Source organism: Malaclemys terrapin, chromosome 4, assembly GCF_027887155.1.
Source record: "Malaclemys terrapin pileata isolate rMalTer1 chromosome 4, rMalTer1.hap1, whole genome shotgun sequence".
Classification (NCBI taxonomy): Eukaryota; Metazoa; Chordata; order Testudines; family Emydidae; genus Malaclemys; species Malaclemys terrapin.
Window position 1 is genome coordinate 32,277,692 of NC_071508.1, and position 18,934 is coordinate 32,296,625.

General features: G+C 54.0%; 1 protein-coding gene across 2 annotated transcripts; it reads left to right on the forward strand.

Annotated features, from left to right (window-relative positions):
• Window positions 1-4,747: 4,747 nt before the first annotated feature.
• RPS6KB2 (ribosomal protein S6 kinase B2) lies at window positions 4,748-18,861 on the forward strand. Of its 2 annotated transcripts, none has more exons than XM_054024738.1 (15): window positions 4,748-5,697; window positions 10,051-10,085; window positions 10,349-10,469; window positions 13,703-13,771; window positions 13,863-14,010; window positions 14,272-14,329; window positions 15,269-15,369; window positions 15,459-15,549; window positions 15,704-15,794; window positions 16,124-16,231; window positions 16,547-16,609; window positions 16,954-17,031; window positions 17,519-17,626; window positions 17,722-17,834; window positions 18,233-18,860. In XM_054024738.1, exons 1-15 carry the CDS (start codon window positions 5,695-5,697, stop codon window positions 18,393-18,395), a joined length of 1,350 nt encoding a protein of 449 aa, XP_053880713.1. In that variant the 5' UTR covers window positions 4,748-5,694; the 3' UTR covers window positions 18,396-18,860. The 2 variants fall into 2 exon arrangements, with proteins under 2 accessions (XP_053880713.1, XP_053880711.1); XM_054024736.1 differs by lacking the exon at window positions 4,748-5,697 and adding an exon at window positions 8,639-8,749 and having other exon boundaries at window positions 18,233-18,861.
• Window positions 18,862-18,934: the final 73 nt, after the last annotated feature.

The window sequence follows — 18,934 nt, forward strand, 5'->3', positions numbered from 1 at the left end:
AGGATCTTCCCCTTGTTCAGCTGCAAAGGGCTTGCAGCTAACAACTCAAACAGTTCTCTCAGTGACTGGCACTCCCCCCGCCCCCTTTGGAGGAGGTGCTGCATTCAGCTGCAGCGCAGGAGCTGGTCTCAAACTCCGCCCCCCGCCCATGCTTCTTCCCTTTGCTGCAGAAAAATCAAAGACTTTCTCACTTTCCTTCAGCAGTCTTGGGAACTTTACCCTTTCCCTCTGGGGCCCCAGCATAATATTCCTTCTTGCTGCAGGCAGACACCTTAACAGCCTGAGGTACAGGGAAAAATCATTTATCATGAGCATGTCTATAGGGATATCATCCGCTATCCCCAGCTTTAATTCACTTTCTAACCCACCAGTTTCTATGCACATTCTGGCCAAAGGCACAAGAATCCTGAAATCTCCTACTAATAAAAGCTCTGCCATCTGTCCTGGCAATGTGTCACCTTCTTGAATTACACCCTGCTTAACCACAGAAATCTCTGCACCTGTATCTTCCATCCCAAATATTCCCTGCCATTAATTCTGACAACCTTTATGTGTTCCATGTCTGTTTCTGCAGAGGCTAATCCCATAGAACCAACATTTCAAGTATCAGGTGCCTCAGAGGCTCCTGTGCTGAGGACAGTAGCATTAACATGGCTACTTGTTGCCTGCTTCCTCCCAGCAGGTGATCAGTGGAATTACAATTAGCATCTTTTGGTCTCTTCTATTTCACAGGAGGTTTGGGATGTGGAATAGAGGAATGGTTTTGGGGAGGTAAGTGCCCAGCCACCCTTTTTCTTCCCAGAGGTAAAACAGGATCCTCTCTTCCCACCAGGTTTAAACCCCCCTTTCTGTGACTTACTCTCAATAGATGCCTGGGTCTGCTCAAAGCTATCAGGTAGAGATGCCATCTCATCCACAGTTTTCAAATTTTTATCCTATAGACACTGTTTTACATCATCTTTATATATGCTTAGGAAATGCTCCTGAGCAACAAGGTCAAACATTTGTTCAAAACTTTCATCACCTTTTCCCCTCACCTATTTTCCCATTAGATTCCTCATTACTCATACCAACATTTCTCTTAATATTTCTAAATGTCACCCTATCTGTTTCAGGGGTAATCTGAAGTCATTTCAAAACTGTTTCTTTGAATTTACAATGATCTAAAGCATCCTAAATTGGCATTTCATTGAGTATATTCAGAGCTTTACCAGTTAATTTTGCAATCAGGGTGGGGACTTGTCATCAGGAATCACATGAGCTACACAGCTTCTCAAAAGTAGTAAAATATTCTGTGACATCACCTGTCTCTTTATATACAGAATACAACTGCTCCCATTTGTGGATTTTTGGAGCGATGGGAATCATTAGGGTGGGACAGTTCTAGTTCTGCTTTTCTAGCAATTCCAATTGGTGCCTCCACTCTTTTTCCGTTTCCTCAGCTTCTTTGGCTTGGCGTTCTAGGGCTCGTTTGTGCGCTGCTTCCTTTCTGCCCACCTCTCTCTCTGCCTCCACCTGCTTTAGTTCCAAGATTCATTGTTGCTCTTTTTGTTTTTCTGCTACCTGCAGTACAGTTCTAACTTTGCAACTTCACCACTCACTCATTTGTATGCCTTTCTGCTGCTATTTCCCTTTCCTGAAATAAGCAAAGAGAAAATAACAAACTTGTAATTCTCTCTTGACTGTGTTCAGGCAACCCACTTAAAGTCTCACTTAAAATATGGACACTAGTATATGAAGTGCAAATCTTGATCAGAACAACAAGCTGTGCATTTCACCCTCCTCGCTGTGCCACTGTGATGGGATCCCCAGGGTACAACCTGGAACTGCTGTTCCACTTTAACTCTCCAGCCTGGGCTGTCTCTCACAATGCTATGCCCGTGACAAATAGCAAAACCCTCCAGGCGCTGTGATCACTCAGCCATCAGCATGTGGACACCCACACCTAACTGAATTGCATGAAGGCTCTCCAAGCTACTCATGAATTATACAGAGAGAGGCATCAGCAAATCACCCCAGCAATATACCGTATTACACTTCTCAAAACTCCCTTGGACAGTGCAAGCGCATTAATTAGTTCGCTACTCTGACAAAGGGTAGTGGACATGCAACAGCCCTTGTTAACCTGAGCTGAGATTCTCTAAGCACTTCAACCAAAAACACACTGTTTTAGGTAAAATGGGAAACAGATTTATTAATTATAGAAAGATAGATTTTAAGTGATTATAAGTAGTAGGCATAGACATTAAAGTTGGTTACATAAGAAATAAAAATAAACACAGTCTAAATTCTACAGACTAAGCAAGATTTGAATCAAGCAGTTTCTCACCCTAAGAGAGATTATAAGCATCTTACAGTTCTTTATATACAGGCTGCATTCCCTCTCAAAGTCTTTGTCTTCCAGAGAGTCTTCCAGGTGTTGAGATGGTTTAGATAATGGCATAGAGAATACATTTATAACGTTTGTGGAGGATACCAAACTGGGAGGGGTTGCGAGTGCTTTGGAGGACAGGATTAAAATTCAGAATAAACTGGAGAATGGTCTGACAAACAGGATGAAATTCAATAAGGACAAATGCAAAGTACTCCACATAGGAGGGAACAATCAGTTGCACACATACCAAATGGGAAATGACTCCCTAGGAAAGAGTACTGCAGAAAGGGATCTGGAGTCATAGTGGGTCACAAGGTAAATATGAGTCAACATTGTAACAATGAAGCAAAAAAAGCAAACATTTGAGTGCCACATTTCAGGAAAGATGTGGACAAATTAGAGAAAGTCCAGACAAGAGCAACAAAAATGATTAAAGATCTAGAAAACTGGACCTATGAGGGAAGATTGAAAAAATTAGCTTTGTTTAGTCTGGAGAACAGAAAACTGAGAGGGGACATGATAACATTTTTCAAGTACATAACAGGTTGTTTTAACCTCGCCTTAACCTCCGAGGATAGGACAAGAAGCAATGGGCTTAAATTGCATCAAGGACGGTTTAGATTGGACATTAGGAAAAATTTCCTGTCAGGGTAGTTAAGCACTGGTCTAAATTGCCTAGGGAGGTTGTGGGATCTCCAGATTCCTCATTCTGTCACTCTGAGTGCAGAAGGTGGGGGCCCACAAGGATTCTAAAAATTAATACTGGCCACTCCAGGCTTGTATTAAACCCCCAAGGTTACAGTTTCTCTCTTACCTTGGATGGTAGATGCTGCCATCACCCATATGCAAAACAAAAAAACAAAAAAAACCCTTTGAACCCAGGAAGGCACACTTGGGAATTCCTCCCTGTGGGGTACCCTCAAGCCCTTTCACATAGATCTTCCCTGGGGGTGTGTGAGAAAGAAAACAAAGGAAATCAGCTGTTGCCACCAGCTAATTACACAACAAATGCACAAACCTCTTAGGACACAAAAACCCAGTCCCGTTCTTAAAAAAAGTAAATTTTCTTAAAAACAAAAAGAAAGAAAATACATCTGGAACTTAGGCTATTGCTAGATTTTAAAAGAGCAAATATAATAATTAAGCATCGAGAATGGTTTTCTTGAGGTCCAGCTTAATGGTTACCAGCAAAACAAAAGCATTTGGGGGTTAGCAGAGAAGTCCACAAGCCTTACAGAAATAAAAGAGAGAAACCTACTTGCATCTTCCTAGACATTTCCTGATCTACTTACATATCTGGGGTTTCAAATGAGTAATTCTAGGTATGATTTGATGCTTTTTCATACCTGGCACAAGCTTCTTACAGCATTGCTGCTCTGTGTCTCCTCTCCCAAGAGAGCAACAACAGATAGACAAAGGGAAAGTTTCCCCCCAATTTTAAAAAGTTTTAGCCCTCCTATTGGCTCTTTTGGTCAGGTGCCTACTCCCTTCCTTTTACCTATGGGCTTTTTTTTTAACCCTTTATAGGTAAAGCAAATAGAGAATAGCTACTAACAGGGATTCTGTAGCTAACTGGCTGGCTGGGTGTTCAACTCCCCCCCGCTTCATTTATCACACCATTGGAGATTTTTAAGAGCAGGTTAGACAAACAACTGTCAGGGATGGTCTAGATCAGGGGTTTCAAACTCAAATGACCATGAGGGCCACATGAGGACTAGTACATTGCCCAAGGGCCGCATTACTGACACCTCCCTCCCTGCCACCCTCGGCCCTGCCCCCACTCCACCCCTTCCATGAGGCCCCTGCCCCACCTCTTCTGACCCCTTCCCTGCCCCCATTCCAACCTCTTCCCCGAAATCCCCACCCCAACTCTGCCCCCTCCCTGCCCCCAGGGAGTTCGGATGCAGGAGGGGTTCAGGGGGCAGGATCTGGCCCGGCCCAGGGGGTGCAGGAGGGGTGTGGTGGGGGCTCAGGGCAGGGAGTTGGGGTGTGGGGTGCAGGAGGGATGAGGGGTACAGCAAGACGTCAGGGTGCAGAGTGCAGCAGGGGGCTCAGGGCAGGGGATTGGGGTGCAAGAGGAGTTCGGGGTGTGGCAGGGGGCTCAGGGTACAGGAGGGGTGTAGGGTATGGCAGGGGGTCGGGGTGCAGGAGGGGTGCGGCATGGGGCTCAGGGCAGTGGGTTGGGATGCAGGAAGGGTGAGGGGTGAGGCAGGGGGTCGGGGTGCAGGGTATGGTAGGGGGGTCAGGGCAGGGGGTTCAGCTGCAGGATGGGTTCGGGGGGCAGGATCTGGCCCAGCGCGTTCCGGGGGCAGGGCAGGCTCCCTGTCTGCCCTGCCCCCACAAGAGGCTGGAACGTGGGGAAGGGGGGGGTGGAGGGGCTGTGTGTTTCTGTTGCTTGAGGCACCGCCTCCAGCAGCTCCCATTGGCCACGGTTCCCCGTTCCTGGCCAATTGGAGCTGCTGGGGGCTCCGCCTGAAGTAACAGCCACACACAGCCCCCTCGCCCCCCTTTCCCCACGGAGCTGCGCAGGGCAGGGCAGACAGGCAGGGAGCATGCCCTGCCCCCGGTGCATGTCCGGCCGGAGCCGCTCTGGTAAACACTGGGGGAGGGCGGGGGGGGCTCGCGGGCCGCAGAAAATCACCCCGCGGGCTGTGTGTTTGAGACCCCTGGTCTAGATAATACTTAGTCCAGCAATAAGTGCAGGGGACTGGACTAGATGACCTCTCAAGGTCCCTCCCAGTCCTGTGATTCCATGGGGGAGGAATGACATCCAAGCGGTGATGTCATCAACCCTCATTTAGACTTTCTTTCCAGGGGCTAGAAAGATCCGGGCTGTGACTTGAAGGCTAAGCAGCCCCCATTGCGTATGTACCCTCTCTAAGGAGTCATCAACACCTGTCTGGCTGATTCTGATATAAATCTGCCTTACTAGCTGCTCCTTTGTTGCCACTGAAAGGCTGTCTGTGTGCGTCTCCCAACCTCACAACATATTTCAGTACCACGCACATAGCAAAACTTCATAACTTCACATATAATGATAGTACACACAATCAAATGGACTATCACCTGGCTAAATCAGCCATTCTTTGGTAGGAAGAAGGGTGTGAATGAGAAATTTACATCTTGACAGACTGGCTGTCCCTGAACCCCAGTTAGAGATGATTCTCAAAGAGGAGGAAAAGATATAAAAATGAGGAACAGAGATCTCAAATCACCTCTCTCCCCTCATCTCTATCAATGGTGTTTAAAGGACAAAAGAAGCATCATTGAACTGGGGGAGGGTCCTGGCTGAAGGAATCCAGCCAGACTACTGTAAGCATATGGTGAGAGAAATCTTTTGCTTTAAATTCACTTTGCTTGTTAAGTTACATATTAGTTTGTGTTTTACTTTTTATTGCTTTGTAACCAGTTATTTTATGCCTCATCACTTATCATTAATCTATCTTCCTGTAGTTAATAAACTTGCTTTATTGTTTTATCTAAACCAGCATGTGTTTGAATGGTTTGGGAAACTCCATCTGAGATAAAAGGGTTTGTGCATATCATTTTCTATGAATGAAATGGTAGACTTTCTATGAGCTTGTACTGCCCAGAAGGAAAGAGCTGGGCAGTACAAGATGCACATTTCTGGAGACAAATCTGGGACTGGGAATTTACTGGTGTCGCTCTGTAATATAATTCAGGAGCAGCTGGCTAGAAGCTCTCAGATAATTCAGCAGGGAGTGATTTTTACATGTTGGAGGCTGTGTGTGAGCAGACCAGCAGTGGTTGTTCTCACAGTGAAGAACCCCAGGTTAGAGAGTTGAGGGCACAGCTGTTCAGACCCAGATTGTACTGTGGGGAACGTCACAGTTACCCCTTGCTCAGACACCTGGGGGCCCTGGCTTTTGCTGGGCTAGATCGGCAGGCCAGGAAAGCCTCATGGCATTGGCACCCAGGGCATCTGTTTTTGTTACAGGCAGGGCCGGATTAATGCGGGGCTTTAGGGGCTGCAGCCCAAGGCCTCAGGCTAAGGGGGAGCGCCGCAGGCCAGGATGCAGTCTGTGGCTTCTTTTCACCCAGACTGTGGCAAATCTCCGTGCCACAGGCCGCACACTGGTCCCCAAGCCTCGGCACACCATACCCCCCCCCGAGACTGGAGCCGCCAGCGCCAGCTTGCCGATGTGCCCCTGCAGCCCCTAGGCGAGGGGATTGAGGGAATCTCTGCATGCTGCCCCCGCCCCCAGTGCCAGCTCTGCAGTTCCCATTGGCCGCAGGACCTGTGCACTGCGCAGAGCAGACATGCCGGCCACCTCGGGAAGCAGAGCAGCATGGAGCCAAGGCAGGCAGGGATCCTGCATTAGCCCTGCTGTGCCACTGACCAGGAGCTGCCCGAGATAAGTGCCTCCTGGCCAGAGCATGCACTGTAGACCTCAACCCCAGCCCTGAGCCCCCTCCCACACCCAAACTCCCACCCAGACCCCACACTAGGGTTACCATTTGTCTGGATTCTCCCGGACACGTCCGGCTTTTTAGGTTAAAAATAGCGTTCGGGGGGGAATTTGTAAATATCTTAAAAGGTCCAGCATTCTCCCCCACTGCAGAGCACGGCGCGGGTGATAGTGCGGCCGGCTGGATTGAGCCACTAGCATGGGGCTCCAGCAGCCAGAGCCTCTCCTCCCCTTCCCCCTTCTCTCCCCTGCAGCTTCAAATCACTGGCCAGGCGGCCTCTGGCAGCTCTAGAGCTCCTCCCTCCTCCTCCCCCCCCCCTCCCCTGCTGCCCAGTGTGCCGCACCCTGGGGAGAGCCGGGGCACGGCTGTTCTAACCTGCTTTTGCAGGGGGGAGAGAACTGCCCCGCAGCAGGGAAAACAGAATTTAGCTCCTGTCTGGAGCCCAGGTGTCCGTTTCCTCACAGGGTGCTGGTCGTGCCCTTGCTGGAACGGAGCGGGGGCAGGGGGAGGGTGACTGCGGGGTACTTGACCGATGGAAAGGATGCCTGGCAGCAGTAGCCATGCCCAGCCTGGTGCTGGGGGATAGATGTTGGGGAAGATTTAAAAAAAAAACAACAAAGCCCTAGACAGATGGTGGTTAGAGGCCTTGGGGGGGTCCCTCCCATTAAGGTATTCTGAAGTCTCCCCACCCCCAGGCCCTCTGAGCCAGTTGTGGCTGTGTCCAGATGCCCCCTGGAGTGTGCCACGGAGTGGCATGGTAAGGGAGCCAGGGGGTTGGAGAAGGGGCAGGGGGGTTCTGGAGGGGGCAGTCAAGGGACAAGGAGTAGGGGGGGTTGGAGGTTCTGGGGGGCCCTGTCAGGGGACAGGGGTGTGGAGAGTGGTCAGAGCAGTCGGGACAGGGAGCAGGGGAGGTAGATGGGTTGGGGGTTCTGGGGGGGGTGGCAGTCAGGGCACAGGGAGTGGTTGGATGGGCGTGGGAGTCCTGGGCCTCTGTCTGGGGGCGGGGGTGAGGATAAGAGTCGGGGCAGTCAAGGGACAGGTAGGGGGTAAGGTTCTAGGGAGGCAGTTAGGGTGGGGGGGGTCTCAGGAGGGGGCAGTCAGGGGACACAAGGAGCAGGGGGGTTGGGGATTCTGAGGGGGCCAGTCAGGGGACAGGAAGTGGGAGGGAGTGGATGGGGGGGCTCACCCCCCCCCCGTGTCCTCTTTTTTGATTGTTGAAATATGGTAGCCCTAGCCCACACCTCAAACCTCCTGCCAGACCCCAACCCCTGTCCCATCCCTGGCTGCACCCCCCCAGCTAGAGCTGCATCCCCGCACCCCAATCCCCTGCCCCCACCCCCACACTCCAGACCCCCAGGGGTCCACGGGAGAGTTAATCCAGCCGCGTTATAGGACCCCCAGCATGTGGGGAGCAGTGCGCTGTGGGGCCGGACAGACGTGTGACACCCCACCCTGGCGGCCGGGATCACAGCCGGGGCAGGAACACGGAGCGAGCCCCGCCCAGGGAAGGGAAGGGGCAGGAGTGGGTGGGGGAACCTACCGGGGGGGGAAAGGTAAGAGGAGCCCCTGCGGGAAGAGACTCACGAGGAAGGAGGAGGAGCAGGTCTGGGGGAGAGCAGTAGGCATAAGCGCACAGCTACATATACTCCGACCCCGGGGTCATGTTTCCCAGAGGCCCCCGCGATTGAGTCTCTTCCCTTTCCGAATCCCTCAGCGAACTAGGACTACAGTTCCCAGAAGCCTTGGTGACGTCACACACGGCGCTCGGGGGCCCGGGACGGTGGCGGGCGCGGGGCTGTGACGCAGCACTGGGAAGGAGGGGGCGGGGTCCGGCCGGGGGAACCCGGGGCAGCCGCTGCCGTCGCCATCGCCATGGCCGGGGTGTTCGACATCGACCTGGAGACCGAGGAGGGGAGCGACGGGGACGAGCCCGAGCTGGGGGCGGTGAGAGCGGGGAGTGGACAGAGCCACGGACCGGGACCCCCACCTGCCCCCAGGCCCCCCATCTATCCCCTGCCTGGGCTCCAACCTGGTCCCCCAGGGCCCCCCACCTGTCCCCAGGGCTCCCATCTATCCCCGGCCTGGCCCCACAACCTGGTTCCCCAGGGCCCCCCACCTGTCCCCAGGGCCCCCATCTATCCCCTGCCTGGGCTCTAACCTGGTCTCCCAGGGCCCCCCACCTGTCCCCAGGGCCCCCCACCTGCCCCCAGGTCCCCCATCTATCCCCTGCCTAGCCCCCACAACCAGATCCCCCATCTATCCCCTGTTTGGCCCCACAACCTGGTCCACTGGGGTCTCCCACCTGCCCTCCAGGGCCCCTATCTATCCCCTACCTCAATCCCTGGGGCCCTCAACCTGCTCCTCAGCCCACCAGCTTGGTCCCCTGCCCTCGGTCCCTCCAACCTGCCCCCAAGGTTCCCTATCTATCCCCTGCATGGCCCCCCAACCTGGTCCCCAGGGACCACCCACCTGCCCTTCAGGGCCCTCATGTATCCCCTGCCTGAACCTCTGGGCCCTCCAACCTGCTCCTCAGCTCCCCCATATGCCCCCAGGCACCCTAATCTGCCTCTCAACCCTGCTACCCCTACAGAGTCCTCGGCTCCCCTGCACCTGCCCCCTCCCCCTGGGCTTCTGTGCTCCTCTGCCCCCCCCCCCCCTTAAGATCTTCCTCTGCACTTGCCCCCAGTGTCCGGGTAGCATGTGATTTTTCTTCTGCCCCCCCTCCCCCCCAAGGAAGTTGCGCGGGCGACTAGGCCCCCTGCATCTTGTCCCACCTCCCCACAGTCTGTGACTCTGGACAGTGTGATGAGCAGTGTCCTTGGAAGGTGACTGCACCCCGATCACAGAGCATCCTTGTTACCTGTGACTAATAACACCCCAGCGAAACCAGTGCCTCACCCTGCCCCTGGGAGGCTGTCAGCTCCCTGTCCTCTTGATGCGCCACAGCCTGACCTTAAACCTGGCACCTCCCAGCAGCCAGACCTGAAAACTGGTGCTGCCCGCCCCATTGGCACTCTCTGGCAGTCTGCTCCTAGCCCTGGTACATAACTCATCTCTCTGCCCCATGCCCAACCCCTGGCTGCCTGCTCCTAGCCCTGCTGCCCCCTTAGACTCCAAGTGCCTGATCCTAGTTCTGGTGCCACTAGCCCCTGTGCCCTTGGCAGACTGCCCCTAACCCCTGTGACCCCTTGTCCTTGTGGGGGTTGTCAGTGTGTGCTTGTCTGATTTCCTCATCTCTGTCCTAGGAGATGGATTTGGAGCTGCGGGGGAATGGCCTGGAGTAAGTAGCCCAGGGAAGGGGCTGGGTGGGTGCAGGGGCTTTGGACAAATGTCATTCTTTCTTTGGGGAGCTGATGAATCGAACCAGCCTCCCTGGGTGGAGGGAGCGGGCACTCATGAGCCAGAACCTGCCCTATTCCCAGGGGCTTTCCCCCAGCTGTTCACTGGCCCAGTATTCCCTCTCCCTGGGCGGCTCTTCCTCCCTGTTCTCTATGGTGTCTCCAGCATGTGCTCCCTGCTCACGTCTCTTCCCATCTCCTTCAGGCCGGTGGGGCACTATGAGGAGATCGAGATCTCAGAGAGCAGTGTCAACAATGGCCCTGAGCGCATTGGGCCCCACTGTTTCGAGCTGCTGCGCGTCCTAGGCAAGGGTGGCTACGGCAAGGTAGGGAAGGGCCAGACGCATGGGACTGATGGGGCCAGCTGCGGGGAGCAAGGGTGTGTGCCTTACATGTCCCTACTACCTCATCTCTCTCTACTGGGGGATGTCACTGTGGGACTGAGTCACCCCTATTTCTCTCCTGGACCCCTGCTAGCCAGAAACGTCTATGGATGAGAACGAGGAGGGTTGGGGGGGAGAGATTGGGCGCTGGGACCCTTGCCAGAGTCTGCTCTAGGGCTCTATATTGCGGGCAACTTGTCTGGTGGAGAGAACTGGTCAGAAATTTCAATTCTGACATGCCATTGTTGTGCCACATGGCTAGTGTAGTTCAGATGCCTCCTGGCCCTGATCTCCTCTGTGGACCTGGATCCTTAGCTAGACTACCTCTCCCAGGATGCACCATGAACTCCGTTCTTGTGGAGGACAGGCAGTGCCAAGTGGCTCTCGCATGGCTCCAGCGCATCATGGGAAATGAATTGTGGTTGGGGAGCTTGGCTTATAGAGGGGCTGCATAAGGCCACTGAGCTACAACTCCCATGAGGCCCTGTGGCTGCATTTCTGAATCCTGTCATGTTGTTTCCATCGGGGCATCTCCTCCCAGATGGTCCCCTGAGTTGCTGGAAGAAGCTGCCTACCTGCTGTTGGCATGGCACTGGGTATCTGGCACTGGACGAAATGCAGAGACAAAATTTCTCGATACTTTAAATGACTGCTTCATGGAGCAGCTGGTACGGGAACCCACAAGGGGAGAGGCAACTCTGGATTTAGTCCTAAGTGGAGTGCAGGAGCTGGTCCAAGAGGTAATAATAACAGGACCGCTTAGAAATAGTGACCATAATATAATAACATTTAACATCCCTGTGGTGGGAAGAACATCTCAACAGCCCAACACTGTGGCATTTAATTTAAAAAAGGGGAACTATGCAAAAATGAAGTGGTTAGTTAAACAGAAATTAAAAGGTACAGTGACTAAAGTGAAATCCCTGCAAGCTGCATGAGCGCTTTTTAAAGACACCGTAATAGAGGCCCAACTTCAATGTATACCCCAAATTAAGAAACCCGGTAAAAGAACTACAAAAGAGCCACCGTTGCTTAACAACCATGTAAAAGAAGCAGTGAGAGATAAAAAGACTTCCTTTAAAAAGTGGAAGTCAAATCCTAGTGAGGTAAATAGAAAGGAGCATAAACACTGCCAAATTAAGTGTAAAAATGTAATAAGAAAAGCCAAAGAGGAGTTTGAAGAACGGCTAGCCAAAAATTCAAAAGGTAATAACAAAATTTTTTTTAAGTACATCAGTAGCAGGAAGCCTGCTAAATAACCAGTGGGGCTCCTTGATGATAGAGAGAGAAAAGGAGCGCTTAAAGATGATAAAGTCATTGCAGAGAAACTAAATGAGTTCTTTGCTTCAGTCTTCACAGCTGAGGATGTTAGGAAGTTTCCCAAACCTGAGACGGTTTTTGTAGGTGACAAATCTGAGGAACTGTCACAGATTGAAGTGTCACTAGAGGAGGTTTTGGAATTAATTGATGAACTTAACATTAACAAATCACTGGGACCAGATGGCATTCACCCAAGAGTTCTGAAAGAACTCAAATGTGAAATTGCGGAACTATTAACTAGGGTTTGTAACCTGTCCTTTAAATCAGCTTCTGTACCCAATGACTGGAAGTTAGCCAATGTAACTCCAATATTTAAAAAGGGCTCTAGAGGTGATCCTGGCAATTAGAGACCAGTAAGTCTAACATCGGTACCGGGCAAATTAGTCAAAACAATAGTAAAGAATAAAATTGTCAGACACATAGAAGAACATAAAATGTTGGGCAAAAGTCAACATGGTTTCTCTAAAGGGAAATTGTGTCTTACTAACCTATTAGAGTTCTTTGAAGGGGTCAGCAAACATGTGGACAAGGGGGATCCAGTGGACATAGTGTACTTAGATTTCCAAAAAGCCTTTGACAAGGTCCCTCACCAAAGGCTCTTACATAAATTAAGTTGTCATGGGATAAAAGGAAAGGTCCTTTCATGGATTGAGAACTGGTTAAAAGACAGGGAACAAAGGGTAGGAATTAATCGTAAATTCTCAGAATGGAGAGGGGTAATTAGTGGTGTTCCCCAATGGTCAGTCCTAGGACCAATCCTATTCAATTTATTCATAAATGATCCGGAGAAAGGGGTAAAAAGTGAGGCTGCAAAGTTTGCAGATGATACTAAACTGCTCAAGATAGTTAAGACCAAAGCAGACTGTGAAGAACTTCAAAAAGATCTCACAAAACTAAGTGATTGGGCAACAAAATAAGAAATGAAATTTAATGTGGATAAATGAAAAGTAATGCACATTGGAAAAAATAACCCCAACTATACATGCAATATGATGGGGGCTAATTTAGCTACAACAAATCAGGAAAAAGATCTTGGAGTCATTGTGGATAGTTCTCTGAAGATGTCCATGCGGTGTGCAGAGGCAATCAAAAAAGCAAACAGGATGTTAGGAATCATTAAAAAGGGGATAGAGAATAAGACAGAATATATTATTGCCCTTATATAAATCGATGGTACACCCACATCTTGAATACTGCGTACAGATGTGGTCGCCTCATCTCAAAAAAGATACACTGGCACTAGAAAAGGTTCAGAAAAGGGCAACTAAAATGATTAGGGGTTTGGAAAGGGTCCCATATGAGGAGAGATTAAAGAGGCTAGGACTTTTCAGCTTGGAAAAGAGGAGACTAAGGGGGGATATGATAGAGGTATATAAAATTATGAGTGATGTGGAGAAAGTAGATAAGGAAAAGTTACTTATTCCCATAATACAAGAACTAGGGGTCACCAAATGAAATTAATAGGCAGCAGGTTTAAAACAAAGAAAAGGAAGAAGTTCTTCACACAGCGCACAGTCAACTTGTGGAACTCCTTACCTGAGGAAGTGGTGAAGGCTAGGACTATAACCGCGTTTAAAAGAGAACTGGATAAATTCATGGAGGTTAAGTCCATTGATGGCTATTAGCCAGGATGGGTAAGGAATGGTGTCCCTAGACTCTGTTTGTCAGAGGATGGAGATGGAGGGGAGGAGAGAGATCACTTGATCATTACCTGTTAGGTCCACTCCCTCTGGGGCACCTGGCATTGGCCACTGTCGGTAGACAGGATACTGGGCTAGATGGACCTTTGGTCTGACCCAGTATGGCTGTTCTTATGTACAACCGCCTGCCCTAAAGACCCCTCTCTTCCCTTGCAGGTGTTCCAGGTGCGGAAGGTGCAGGGGACCAATGCCGGGAAGATCTTTGCCATGAAAGTCCTGAAGAAGGTAACTAGCTGGCCAGCCCTTCCTGCTGCTGAGCTCGGAGGTGCATCCTACTGGCACCCTAATGTCCCTCTCTCTGTCTGTCTCCCCCCAGGCGAAAATCGCCTGCAACGCCAAGGACACGGCTCACACCAAGGCTGAGAGGAACATCCTGGAGGCCATCAAACACCCCTTCATCGTGGACCTGATCTACGCCTTCCAGACGGGTGGCAAGCTCTACCTCATCCTCGAGTGCTTGAGTGGTACGGGGCAGGGCTGAGGCTGGGGGTGGCTTGGGAGGGTTCGGCCCTGGCAAGGGCTGCGGGAGAGACCAGGCTGCATGTGAGTGACCTATGTGAGAACAGTGTTGTCAGAGACTGTATAGTGCTGTCGGCTTGCAATCTGGCCAGAGCTGCCCCCTCTCTATCCTCATGACCTCTCTGGGTGGGTGGGAGGGGGGTATGTGGGGCAGGAGCCAGGACCTGTGTGGGGAGCTCAGGTACCTCTTTGTTTTGGGTCTGCAGGTGGAGAGCTCTTCATGCAGCTGGAGCGTGAGGGCATTTTCCTGGAGGATACAGCATGGTCAGTGACTGGAGTAGCTGGGAGCACACTGCCCCCCCAGCCCCGCCTAGCCAGTGCTCCGGCTGTGTTGTGATTGTTTTTGTAGGCTCCCGATCTCCAGCCCAGTATCCGTCCCGCCCTTGCTGTGTTGACAAAGTCTGTGTGGAAAGGACCTGCTCCCATTGTGCAAACACACCACAGAGCGGGGCTCTTCAGAGGGATCACTGAGCTGTTGTCGAGTGCAAAGCCGTGTTTAAAGCCAGACGGTGCCCCTGTGCCAGAGCACCAAGGCAGAGCCAACCCGCTGGCACCAGGACCTGAGGGAGGCAGGGGCTCGTGTGCAGCAGGGAATGGGGGCAGGTTGGAATACATAATAACTGGCACAGCTCAGCGTCCCACGTTGTGCACACTGCCAGGAACAGCCCGGGGCTCACTGTGACCTGCTGACTCCATGGTCAACACCATAGTCCTTGGTTACACAGTGTCGGTCGCCACTGGTTCGAATGGCAGCCAGTCTCCTTCAGGTGGAGACAAGCAAGGGCTGGGAGGAGGTAGTGGTGGGCTGGGGGGAACAGGGGTCCCAGCAAGGGGAGGCAGGTACAGAGGGGAGGAACTGGGCTGCACAGGTGCAGAGCTAAGCAGGAGGGAGGGCGCAGGAAGGCAGAGGGAATGCCAGCTGGGGCCCAGCCAGCCTGGGAGAGGTGGGGCCGTACTGGTCTGTGAGTGGTGAAGAGGTTCTTGTGCCATGGGGGTGCCCACAGCATTTCCCAGGGCCTGACTGGATCCCCTGGGCAGTGCCCAGTTCTCTGGCACGGTGGGAGCCATCCCCCTGGTTTGATCGGGCATGTCAGCTGCTGCTCCCACTGGGGAGCTGCATGGCTGGCACTTCAGGGAGCAGGACCCCCACGAACTGCGGGTGTCAGAGTGGTACTGACTGCTTCGTTCCTGCTTGTGCCGCAGCTTCTATCTGAGCGAGATCACGCTGGCCCTGGGCCACCTGCACTGCAACGGCATCATCTACCGAGACCTGAAGCCGGAAAATATCATGTTGAACAGCCAAGGTATGGAGCCCAGGGGCAGCGGGGTTCGATGCGGGGTGCAGAGAGCCCTGGCTGGGGAGGTCTGACCCATGGGGTCTTGTCTCCCTCAGGGCACATCAAGCTGACAGACTTTGGACTGTGCAAGGAGTCGATCCATGAGGGAGCCGTCACTCACACCTTCTGTGGGACCATTGAGTACATGTAGGTGCCCCAGAGACACCCACCTCCCCTCACACTGCTCCCCCATGCGACCTGGCCCCAGAGACATCCCCTCTCCCCTCACGCTGCTCCCCTGGGGGGCCTTGGGGTGGTCAGTGGCTGGCCCAGCAGCTCAGGGTGTCTGTGCCGCCCCTAGGGCTCCAGAGATCCTGATGCGGAGCGGACACAACCGGGCCGTGGACTGGTGGAGCCTCGGGGCCTTGATGTACGACATGCTCACTGGATCGGCAAGTCCTGCTCATGCTGTTAACGTGGGGGTGGGGGGGCCGGAGCCACAGGCCGAGTGTTTCCCCTTTCCCCAGGTACAGTTCTGGGCCTGGCTGTTGCTCTGTCCCATGAGCCTTTGCATCAAACGGCACCTTCCCTCACCCCAGCGCGATCCCTAACTCTGCACCCTCTGCCCCAGCCCAGACCCTTGTTCTGCGCCAGGTTCAGCGCCCCTTGTGCCCCTCCCCACAATGCTGAGCCATGCCTCTCCCCCAGCATGGCCCCCTTTTGCTGGTGCTCACACCTTGCCCCGCCCCCGTGCTCAACCCCCTTTGTGCTTCCTTTGTAGCCGCCCTTCACAGCTGAGAACCGGAAGAAAACCATCGACAAGATCCTCAAGGGGAAGCTGGTGCTGCCGCCTTACCTGACCCCCGACGCCCGGGATCTACTCAAGAAGGTACTGCTTGCATGCCCTCTCCCTGCCCCCCCAACTAGGATACCGCCTCATGTTCCTGACCTGTGCGACTCCCCCCAGTAGGTTACCAGCACCTGCCCCTGTCTGACACTGTTGCCATCTCCTTCACTTCCGCTCTTCAAAGCTGCTGACCCATCAGCCCCAGAACCAACCTGATCTTGGATCAGGGCTTTTGTATGGGTCTCACCAAAATAGTTGCCACTAGATGTGGAATCAGGATGGGGGCAGAGGGGGAACCCCCCATGTCCGCCAGGCTGTTTCCCCTGAGGGCCCCCTGACTCCGTTCTCTCTTTTCAGTTCCTCAAGAGAAACCCCAGCCAGAGGATTGGGGGCGGGATGGGCGATGCAGCTGATGTGCAGGTAGGTAGGTGGGAGGGAAGGGGCAGTATGCAGCGCTCTGAAGGGGGGATTTTCTCCCCTAGCTGCACCCATGGGCACACTGGAGTCAGTGGCAGGAGGCGGCTCCCTTCCCTGTGCCATGGCTCTGGGCAGGGGGCGGAGCCTCTTCTCCACATGGGCACAGGCTTGTGCCCAGCCTTGCCATGGCCTTCCTGGGCCCAGGACTCCCCGCACCACAGGGCGTCTGCATGGGGAGCCCAGGGGAGGGCTCAGGCCTGAGCTGAGCAGGTACCCATGCTGGGCAAGGGGGAGGAGGAGGCAGCTGCTGGGCTTCTGACCTCCTGCCTGTGTGTCTGTCCCTACAGAAGCAGCCGTTTTTCCGCCAAGTCAACTGGGATGAACTGCTGGCACGCAAGCTGGACCCACCCTTCAGACCCTGCCTGGTACTGCCCCCGCCTCCAGCCACCCCCCAATGGCAGGAGAGAGCCAGCCCATTGCTCCCTGCTTGCCTTGCCCAGCCCAGCCTGGGCTGAGCTCAGAACAGGCCTGCCTTGCTCTCTCCCACATGGCAATAGATGTCTCACCCCTAGGGGGCCTCGCAGCTCTCAGCACCCTCCCCCGGGTGGCAGTGCAGAGCACTCGCACCTAGGGCTCCTTGCAGCCCAGCCCTCCCGGTATTGGGGGAGGGAGACAGTGTTGGAGAATGGGACCCAGATGTCCAGGACAGCTGTGCAGGGTGCTCAGCCCCCATGAGGCCCTGCAGCTCCCAGCCCCCGGGGGGAGGAAAACCTGGATGGCAAATGGGAAGCCAGATCCTTTATGTGGCAAGCCTGGTTGCCATCCTCCCCTGCTGGTGGATGGCGCTGATGCCAGGCTGCCCCTCCTGTTCTGGGCCGACCCCTCTTTGTCCCCCTCCCTCCTGCCTTGCAGCAATCGGATGATGACGTCAGCCAGTTCGACACCCGCTTCACTCGTCAGACACCCGTGGATAGCCCTGACGATGTCTCCATTAGTGAGAGTGCCAACCAGGCCTTCCTGGTAAGGATTCCCAGCAGGGGGTGCTGTCACAGCTGGGAGGGGGTGGAGCTAGCACTGTGGCATCAATGCTGCTCTGACCTCTGTCCTCTCTGCAGGGCTTCACCTATGTGGCCCCATCGGTGCTGGAGAGCATTAAGGAGGGCTTCTCCTTCCAGCCAAAGGTGCGCTCCCCTCGCCGGCTCAACAGCAGCCCCAGAACGCCCGTCAGGTACGACTAGGGGCACCTCCAAAGGAGATGACCAACAGGCAGGGCTCCTTTCCCCTCTAGGGGGCACTGGCTCCGATCCAGCACCAGGCTGGGGGAATTGGTTGACTCAGGGGGATGGGGAGTGGGATATGAGGCCTTTCCTCTCTAGGGGGCAGTGGCTCTAGCATTCCCTTCCTGGGATTTCTCAACAGTAGATACCCCTCTCTCTGTATGGTGTTGCCATGTGGAGCTGCGGATCTGGGTGGGCAGGGAGGCAGTGCCAAGGCGTGGGGTTGTTAACAGGGTTCCCGTGGAGGGGTTGGGATGGGGGCTGTGGATTGGAGCTTGGGGGAGTTGAGTGCCAAGGCCTGGGGCTGTTGATTGCAGGGTTTCACTCCCAGTTTCCTTCTTGCTTTCAGCCCATTGAAGTTCTCTCCCTTCGAGGCCTTCAAACCCAGCCTGGCGGTGGAGCCCATGGAGCTAGGGCTGCTGCCCCCACCAGAGGGCACGGCCCCCCTGCCCATCAAGACGCCGCCGGGCACCAAGAAGCAGAAGGGGGGCCGGGGCCGGGTGGCAAGGTAGCTTGAGGCAGGCATAGTGCCCCTGCCTGGGCAGGAGACTCAGCTTGGGCCGGCGGGAAACTCCCTGTGGAGGTGCCCAGCCTGTCGGTGATCCATGGGGTGGACATAGCCCCCTGACAGCTGAGTGGGGCTGGGGGGTGTCGGGGGCCCCCAGCCGGGATGGACTCAGGAGGAGATGCTTTGTCAGGGCTGCAATTCCAGCAGGTGGGGCAGCCCCGGCTGGGGAGGGCAGGGGGTGCTGGGCCCCCGGGCTGCAGCTCCCACCAACGGGGCTTTTAACCCTTCCTTGGTGCTCTGTTTTTATTGCTACAAATCATCTTTTAGGTTCGAGGGGCTGCGCAGGGCGTGTGTGTGTGTGTGTGTGTGTGTGTGTGTTAGCGCTAGAGGAGAGCAGAGCGTGGGGGGTAGAGTGTGGCAGGGGCGTTGTCGGGGGGTGCCAGTGTGTGCTGGGGAGGGAGCAGAGCATGTCTGGGGGGCCTGTGTGAAGAAGGGCATCATGCAGGGTATGTGGTGGGGGTGGGGGTTCAGCCCCAGGGGTTG